This window comes from Clinocottus analis, unplaced genomic scaffold (genome assembly GCF_023055335.1).
Source record: "Clinocottus analis isolate CAN_PGR_092001 unplaced genomic scaffold, fCliAna1.0.p SCAF_12, whole genome shotgun sequence".
In the NCBI taxonomy this organism is placed as follows: domain Eukaryota; kingdom Metazoa; phylum Chordata; class Actinopteri; order Perciformes; family Cottidae; genus Clinocottus; species Clinocottus analis.
This window is the reverse complement of record NW_027175843.1, coordinates 19,517,408-19,527,095: the sequence shown is the minus strand read 5'-3', so window position 1 is coordinate 19,527,095 and position 9,688 is coordinate 19,517,408. Positions and strand designations below refer to the sequence as shown.

At 37.2% G+C, this 9,688-nt stretch overlaps 2 protein-coding genes across 2 annotated transcripts; both read left to right on the top strand.

Annotated features, from left to right (window-relative positions):
- The first annotated feature begins 531 nt into the window (after positions 1 to 531).
- On the top strand, positions 532 to 2,076 carry LOC137783147 (trace amine-associated receptor 13c-like). Its single transcript, XM_068572936.1, has 2 exons — positions 532 to 743; positions 1,260 to 2,076. The coding sequence occupies exons 1-2, from the start codon at positions 532 to 534 to the stop codon at positions 2,074 to 2,076; spliced, it is 1,029 nt and encodes a 342-aa protein (XP_068429037.1).
- A 3,019-nt stretch (positions 2,077 to 5,095) lies between these two features.
- Positions 5,096 to 6,301, top strand: LOC137783080 (trace amine-associated receptor 13c-like). The gene is made up of 2 exons (XM_068572844.1): positions 5,096 to 5,307; positions 5,485 to 6,301. The coding sequence occupies exons 1-2, from the start codon at positions 5,096 to 5,098 to the stop codon at positions 6,299 to 6,301; spliced, it is 1,029 nt and encodes a 342-aa protein (XP_068428945.1).
- Positions 6,302 to 9,688: the final 3,387 nt, after the last annotated feature.

Here is a 9,688-nt window from a genome sequence, read left to right as displayed (position 1 = left end):
TTGGACAAGCAACCAGCTGAAGATTCACCTAGTTGTCAGACCAATTGGGTGTCTGGACGTGCAAGGGCTACCTAGTGGAAGTAGCTGACTGGAGATCACACCAAGTAGCTGGAGATCAGAAACATATCTCGGGGTTTCCTGACTTGTGATCCTATCTAGTTCAACCTCTTTATTGCAAAAAGTTGGAAAATATCCGTAGAATCTATAGCTCATCCAGGTTCATGGGATAATAATAACCAGAAGCTGTCCTCTCCTTTATTTTTGTCCTAGACACAACTGTCCCAAAAAAAGCAACTTTGACTGCAAGGTGTTGTGCCTTGCTGTTTCCTGTTGCAGAGGAATATGTAAATTTGTATTGTTTAGAATACAAGGAAAAAAGAGGAGGGGGGGGGGGGGTGAAATACAAGGAAAAGACCAATGAAGATAGCTGAACGAGTCAGGGAGACGTTCAGTCCCTCCCACTAAAATAAAATTATCATAGAGTAAAAGAGGAAGAAGGGATGTGGAGGCAGAAAGAGATTAGTCAGTTGTATGACGAGCTCAGCAGCTTCTTGTCTCCTCTTCCTGAGAATGAAAACCTTTGAAGAAGCTGAACTTTGCTTTCCACAACTCCTCAACTCCTCCTGCAGGAAGATCACGCGTCCTCACTCTGTATCTATGCTCACTTACATTTTACTGTCCTCCATCTCTCTGCTCACTGTGACTCTCAACCTGCTGGTCATCATCTCCATCTCCCACGTCAGGTATTCATATGTTTTATCAATGTATAAAATTTGTACAGAAAAGAAATGGGTAATGCAACAAAACTAAATATCAGATCTCAGACTGTCATAGGAAATGTGTTTTTGCTTTTCAATGATTGCTATTATCTCTTTTTTAAATGATGCTACTAATACTGATTGGCATGTTATCTGCTGGACATCATCTCCATCTGCCACTGCAGGTATTAAAATAGTTTTATCGATTAATAAAACTTGTAGATGTACAGAAATAAATGGTTAAGGAAACGGAACAAAACTAAATATTAGATCTCACACTGTTAAGAAAATATCTTTTTGATTTTCAATGATTGCTTTTATGTCTTCATATGCCTATTAACACAACCAATAATGAATTATGAATAGATTAGAAAATGAAAAATATCAGATCTTAAACTTTTCAGGGAATTATGTTTTTGTGTTTCAGTCATTGATTATTATATCTTAATATAAAAATGTAAGCTTCAAAAAACAAAAGCATGTTGTTCTCTTTTTTTCCAGGCAGCTCCACACATCCACCAACCTCCTCCTCCTCTCTCTTTCTATCTCAGATTTCTTGGTGGGTTTCCTCATGTTGTTTCAAATTATGCTCATAGACGGCTGCTGGTTGTTTGGTGACCTCATGTGTATTCTGTATAATGTTCTGAACTATATTATTACCTCTGCCTCAGTAGGAACCATGGTGCTCATATCAGTTGACAGATATGTGGCTATTTGTGAGCCTCTACAATATCCCAACAAAGTCACACAAAAAAGAGTTCAAGTCTGTGTTTGTCTGTGTTGGATAGGTTCTGCTTTCATTCACAGTCTTCTGCTAAAGAATAACCTGGAACAACCAGGCAGGTATAATTCCTGCTTTGGAGAGTGTGTTGTTGTTATTAACTACATTGCTGGATTTGCAGATATTTTTTTGTCCTTCCTTGGTCCTGTCACTGTCATCATAGTTCTGTACATGAGAGTGTTTGTGGTGGCTGTGTCTCAGGCTCGTGCCATGCGGTCTCATGTTGCAGCTTTACCTCTCAAGAGTTCAGTGACTGTAACTGCTAAAAGATCTGAAATGAAAGCAGCCAGAGCTCTTGGTGTTGTTATTGTTGTGTTTCTATTGTGCCTCTGCCCATATTTTTGTCTTTTGCTCACAGGCCAGGACACTTTGCTTAATGCCTCATCTGCTGCCTTTGTAATATGTCTGTTTTATTTCAACTCCTGTCTTAACCCTGTGATTTATGCCTTTTTTTATCCCTGGTTTAGAAAATCTATCAAGCTCATTGTTACTCTGAAGATACTGCAGCCTGGCTCATGTCAGACCAACGTGCTGTAGAGAGACACTGCATGGAGGATGATATTAGATGTAAATGTACTTGGGAATTTAGTAAAAGAGTAAAAAGTCTTGGTACAGTGACCTCTGTATGAACACTTTTACATGCAGATCACAGGTGTGCATTTACATTGTTTTCTGTTCCAATGCAAAAGAAAAATACAAATACTCTCGAAAAGCTGTTGCCTAACTCCTGTGTACAAATGATTTGAAGGACCCTTGAACTATTATAGAAATACTGTCATATTTTTTGGATTCCAACTTATTTTTAGTTACATTTTGTGACTCTAAAAAAAAGTCTTTAAAAGTACTCTTAAGATACTGCAGCCTGGCTCATGTCAAAACAACATGCTGTAGAGAGACAGTGCTTGGTGGAAGAAATTTCAAAGTTAAAAAAATGTTGACCAGTGTCTTTTTTTATAAACCCTGTTCCATTACGATCATACATGTGTCCTTACATTGTGTACTGTTTGAATGCCACACTGAATCAACTTAGAAAACCTACAACTACTCTAGCTACTCTTATATTTTTGCCTGACCCTTGTGAGGCCAAAGTGTAACAAATGAATTAAAGGATTATGGGTGAATATAGAAATGCAGTTGACATATATGGGGGCTGCGTGGTGGTGTGGTGGCTAACATATCTCCTCGTAGCAAGAGGAGCCCAGGTTTGAGTCTTGGGATGAAATTTTTGGATGTTTTTAACATCCACAAGTTTTAACTGCCTTTTTCAGGATCACGTTTTGATGCATCTGTTATGTTATGCATTGTTTGACAGTTTGTCTGTCTTTTTTCCACATAGATGTATAATAGAAAATAAGATTTTGTGGTAGCGGACAGCTAAGGCTTGGGCTTACTTTGACTTTCACCACTTTTATCGAGCTGGTTTACTTCCTGTATACTCAAACCAACTGAGTCCAATGAAGGTTTGAAATTACAAATACTAGAAGTTTGCGAGGACACGTCTGTCCGATACCCTTAGAAAAGATTTTGCCTTGTGATAATATTGCTTTACTCATGTGGATGAACCTTTTTTAATGCTTGAAATTGGTTTACCAAATGGCTTAAAGTCACAAAAGCGGTGGGATAAATGAATAAAATAGTAGATGAATGTCAATAAATGTCATATACCAAATGTTGTATTATCGTTATTATGAATAGAGGTATTGTCTGTCACTACTTTCATCAAATTGTGAGAGGGACTGAGACAAAATAGGACTGAGAAATGACTTCATACTCAAGCTTCATGGGAGAGGGGGGGGGGTGAAATGGTGGAACTATATAGTTTAATGTGGGATACCAACCAATCCTCAAAGCATGACAACGCCAACCTCGAAATTGCACTTAAGGATTAAGTTTTGCCCACCGTATTCAAGTCTCAGAGGACACTCAGGTTTATTATACAGAATTAGGCAGAGATGGGGTTTCAGTACAAAAACAATCTTTATTTTACCCACAGAGGTTCACGAATAATATTAAATAAAAACTAGAAAGAGCATTTCCTGGAGAAAATGTGTTGGAATCTAAAAAGCTGAAGCTGATAGCTGAAATATTTATTAAAGAAATAGCTGAACATAGTTGAATATTCCTTAAAATAGCTGAATATAGCTTAGTATATTTGAAAATGAAAGAATAGCTAAACACATATGAAAATAGCTGAAAACAATTAAATATAGCTGAACATATATGAAAATAGGTGAATATATATGAATATAGCTGAAAATAGCATACTAAATGAATATATAAATAAATAGCAAATAATTACTGAAAATATAGAAACGGCAAAATACCTGCTGAAAAGTGTTACAGTTCAAAAGCAATTATTAACTGAACTGTTGAAAATCCTTGTTGTTTAAATGTATAATTGGAAAAGCTGAATGGAAAACTGCATCATCTAAATCAAAGGTGTCAAACAAACGGCCCGGTTCGCCAGAGTGTCCAGTCCGACAGAAGGAAAAAAAAGATATTATTTCATAGACCAGAATTAGCAGAGCTGGGATTCAAACCACTGATCCTTTGCTTTTAAGATAGACATTCACACCTTTGGTCCACAGTCACAGCTAATGAAACCACTGATATTATTGTGTTGCAGAGTGTCTACTAAACCATCTGTTAAACCTCAGAATGTGAACGTGAGCGTCAGTGGAGCTGTTAATCCTGACGTCTGTAATGAAATTGACCTGCACACGGGAATGTGCTCGCGACCATATTAACAATTTTAGCGAGGCTGTTCACACGCGTGTGCACGGCAATGACTGCAGCTTCTACACTGCTGACATTGCCTACAGCTCTGGAAGTTCCTACCTATAGATCTGAGATTCAACGTGTTCTTGGCAGAAAGTCAGACCATTTTTCAGTAGGTGTTGGGTTGCAACCCGGTTGTCTCTTGGTACCAATGATTTTCATGGATAGGACCTTGAAGACGCAGCTGGGGCTAAGAGAGTGTCAAGTTTGTTGACCATACTTTCTGCTCTTTGCAGATGATGTGGTTATGTTGGTTAGGTAACCTTCTTACCTCCCTACTCTGTCCAAGCATTGAACCAGGGGGAACAGGGCCTTCTCCATTGCTGTAGACTCAAACTTCCCCCACCCCTCCCAGCAACTCAGACATTCTCCATTACTGGCAACTTTCAAAACAGTACTTAAAACTAATTTATTTATATCTGCTTTCAACCTGTAATCGTGGCTTTTTTATTTTTTACTTGTTTGTATTTACCATGTAAAGTGCCTTGAGTACCATTTAAAGAGCTATAGAAATGAAATGTATTATTATTATTGCAAAAAAGTTTTGGTTTTGGCTTCGTTGTGATTTGCCTTGCTGTTCCTAGTTGCAGAGCATGATGGACATTTTAGTTGTTGAGAAAAAATGGAAATAAGAGGAGGGGAGGTGAAATAGAAGGAACAGTCTAATGAATATAAGTGAAATAGTCATGTAGAATTTAAGTCACTCCCACTTAAAATAAAGTCACCAGAGTAAAAAAAAAGGAGGGATGTGGAAGCAGAAAAGAGATTCATCAGTTGGATGACGAGCTCAGCAGCTTCTTGTCTCTTCATCTTGAGAATGAAAACCCTTCAAGAAACTGAACTTTGCTTTCCACAACTGCTCAACTCCTCCTGCAGGAAGGCCACGCGTCCTTACTCTGTATCTATGCTCACTTACATCATACTGTCCTCCATCTCTCTGCTCACTGTGACTCTCAACCTGCTGGTCATCATCTCCATCTCCCACTTCAGGTATTTATATATTTTATCAATTTTAAATTTGCGATCTGTACAGAAATTAATGGTTAATGGAACAGAACAGAACATAGCTAAATATTAGATTTTAGACTTTGAAGGGAAATATGTTTGTGCCAGTCATTGCTGCTATGTCTTAATATTGATCAGCATGTTGTTCTCTTTTCTCTCCAGGCAGCTCCACAAACCCACCAACCTCCTCCTCCTCTCTCTTGCTGTCTCAGATTTCTTCGTCGGTTTCCTCATGTTGTTTCAAATTATGCTTATAGACGGCTGCTGGTTGTTTGGTGACCTCATGTGTATTTTGTATTATGTTCTAGATTATATTATTACCTCTGCCTCAGTAGGAACCATGGTGCTCATATCAGTTGACAGATATTTGGCTATTTGTGAGCCTCTACATTATCCCAACAAAGTCACACATAAAAGGGTTCAAGTCTGTGTTTGTCTGTGTTGGATATGTTCTGTTTTCTTTAGCAGTCTGCTGATGAAGGATAACCTGGAACAACCAGGCAGGTATAATTCCTGCTTTGGAGAATGTGTTGTTGTCATTAACTACATTGCTGGACTTGCAGATATTTTTTTGTCCTTCCTTGGTCCTGTCACTGTCATCATAGTTCTGTACATGAGAGTGTTTGTGGTGGCTGTGTCTCAGGCTCGTGCCATGCGGTCTCATGTTACAGCTTTACCTCTCAAGAGTTCAGTGACTGTAACTGCTAAAAGATCTGAAATGAAAGCAGCCAGAACTCTTGGTGTTGTTATTGTTGTGTTTCTATTGTGCCTCTGCCCATATTTTTGTGTTTCACTCACAGGCCAGGACACTTTGCTTAATGCCTCATCTGCTGCCTTTGTAATATGTCTGTTTTATTTCAACTCCTGTCTTAACCCTGTGATTTATGCCTTTTTTTACCCCTGGTTTAGAAAATCTATCAAGCTCATTGTTACTCTTAAGATACTGCAGCCTGGCTCATGTCAGACCAACATGCTGTAGAGAGACACTGCATGGTGGATGAAATTAGACAATTTCAAAGTTAAAAAATTTTGTCCAGTGTTTTTTTTTTTTTATAAACCCTGTTACATTACGATCATACATGTGTCCTTACATTTTCTACTGTTTGAATGCCCCACTGAATTAACTTAGAAAACCTACAACTACTCTAGCTACTCTTATATTTTGCCTGACTCCTGTTAGGCCAAAATATAACAAATGAATTGAACGATCATGGACGAATATAGAAATGCTGTTGAGGTATATGGGGGCTGCATGATGGTGTGGTGGCTAACATATCTCCTCGGAGGAAGAGGGGCTCAGGTTTGAGTCTTGGGATGGTATTTTTGAATGGAGAATTAATTTGTTTTGTGGAGTTTGTAACGTTATGACTGGTTTGTTTGGGGTGCCAAATAGGTCTGTGCCTAACAATATCTCCTTTAGGGTTTGAGTCAATATTTCATATTTACTTTGGTCAACCGCGCACAGGGCTCAAGTATTGAGTACCATCCCCCTCATACACTAAACCCTCAAAAGGTACATACTAACCAAGATTCTTTGAAATTGTTGGAAACAAATGAGCCTTTGAGGGTCATGCCTCCTGAAAATGGATGATTTCCCTCATCTAAACATGCTCAGGCAAGATGTGTGAAAAGCAAAATATTGGATGACAAGATGTTTTAATACCGTGTCAGTAGGTATTAATGTTAATATCTTCATATTAATATGTCAAGCTGTAGTACATGTTAATTAAGTGGAATTTTGCAATGTATGATCCAAACCTAAATCTGAAAATATACACTGCTATAATAATCTCTCTCTTTCAACATATCCAAATAATTAATTACATTTCATCTTTGTGCTTGAATATGACTGAATTTTAGTCTCAAACAGTAAATAAACATAAGCAAAATGTGTGTTTTCCATAATATTCACATAACAATAATACTATGTTGTTATTATATTACCTATCATAATATTAGGTGTTTGTTTTGTTAACTGTTTAACTGCTGAGCATGTTTTTTCTGCTTTGCTTTTTTGTCTCTCCACCAAACCAGTTTTAACTGCCTTTTTCAGGATCACATTTTGATGCATCTTCCAATTGTTTGACAGTTTGCCTGTCTTTTTTCCACATAGATGTATGATTGAAAATAATATTTTGTGATAGCAGACTGCTGAGGCTTGGACTTACTTTGACTTTCACGCATTTTCTCTTGCGAGTTTGTTTCCGGTATATTTAACCAACGGAGTCCAATCAAGGTTTGAAATTACAAATACTAGAAGTTTGCGAGGACACGTCTGTCCGATACCCTTAGAAAACGTTTTGCCTTGTAAAAATATTCCTTTACTTATGTGGCTGAACCATTGTGATGCTTGAAATTGGTTTACCAAATGGCTAGAGTCACAAAAGCGGTGGGATAAATGAATAAAATTGTAGATAAATGTAAATAAATGTCTTATACTAAATTTTGTGTTATCGTTATTATGAATAAAGGTATTGTCTGTCACTACTTTCATCAAAATGTGAGAGGAACGGAGATAAAATAGGACTGAGAAATGACTTCATACTCAAAATTCATGTGAAGGGGGCGGGGGGGGTGGGGGTGAAATGGCGGAACCATATAGTTTAACATGGGATACTAACCAATCATCAAAGCATGACAACGCCAACCCCGAAATTGCACCGAAGGATTAAGTTTTGCCCACAGTATTCAGGTCTCAGAGGACACTCAGGTTCATTATACAGAATTAGGCGGATATGTGGTTTCAGTACAAAAACAATCTTTATTTTACCCACAGAGGTTCACAGATAATATTAAATAAAAATTAGAAATAGCATTTCCTGCAGAAAATGCATCGAAATCCAAAAAGCTGAAGCTTATAGCTGAAATATTTATGAAAAATAGCTGAATATAACTGAACATAGTTGAATATTCCTTAAAATAGCTGAATATAGCTAAATATATTTGAAAATGAAAGAATAGCTGAATATATATTATAATAGATGAAAATAATTAAATATAGCTGAATATGTATAAAAATAGGTGAATATATGAATATAGCTGAAAATAGCGGAATAGATGAATATATTAATAAATAGCAAATAATCAGAAAAGGTAAAATACCTGCTGAAAAGTGTTACAGTTCAAAAGCATTTAACTGAACTGTTTTCCTGGAGAGAATGCATTGGAATCCAAAAAGCCGAAGCTTATAGCTGAAATATTTATTTAAAAAAATAGCTGAATATAGCTGAACATAGTGGAATATTCCTTAAAATAGCTAAATATATTTGAAATTGAAAGAATAGCTGAATATATATGAAAATAGGTGAATATATATCAATATAGCTGATAATAGCAGAATAGATGAATATATAAATAAATAGCAAATAATTACTGAAAATATAGAAACGGCAAAATAGCTGCTGAAAAGTGTTACAGTTCAAAAGCAATTATTAACTGAACTGTTGAAAATCCTTGTCGTTTAAATGTATAATTGGAAAAGTTGAAAGGAAAACATATGGCCTAGCCCGCCAGAGTGTCCAGTCCGACTGAAGGAAAAAAAAAAGATATTATTTCATAGACCATAATTAGCAGAGCTGGGATTCAAACCGCTGATCCTATGCTTTTAAGATAGACATTCACACCTTTGGTCCACAGTTGCAGTTGATGAAACCACTGATATTATTGTGTTGCAGAGTGTCTACAAAACCATCTGTTAAACCTCAGAATGTGAACCTGAGCGTCAGTGGAGCTGTTAATCCTAGCGTCTGTAATCAAATTGACCTGCACAGGGGAATGTGCACGCGACCATAAAAACACGTTATTGCGGCCGTTCACACGCATGTGCACAGCCGACAGCTCTGGAAGTTCCTACCTATAGATCTGAGATTCAACGTGTTCTTGGCAGAAATTCAGACCATTTTCCAGTAGGTGTTGGGTGGCAACCCGGTTGTGTCTTGCTACCAATGATTTTCATGGATAGGACATTCAAGACGCAGCTGGGGCTAAGAGAACGTCAAGTTTGTTGACCATACTTTCTGCTCTTTGCAGATGATGTGGTTATGTTGGTAAAGTAACCTCCTTATCTCCCTACTCTGTTCGAGCATTGGACCAGGGGGAACAGGGCCTTCTCCATTGCTGTAGACTTCTTCTTGAACTCTCCCCCCAGCAACTCAGACATTCTTCATTTCTCGCAACTTTCAAAACAGTACTTAAAACTAATTTATTTAAATCTGATTTTAACCTGTGATAGTAGCTTTTTTATTTTTTACTTGTTTGTATTTACCATGTGAAGTGCCTTGAGTACCATTTAAAGAGCTATAGAAATGAAATGTATTATTATTATTGCAAAAAAGTTTTGGTTTTGGCTTCGTTGTGATTTGCCTTG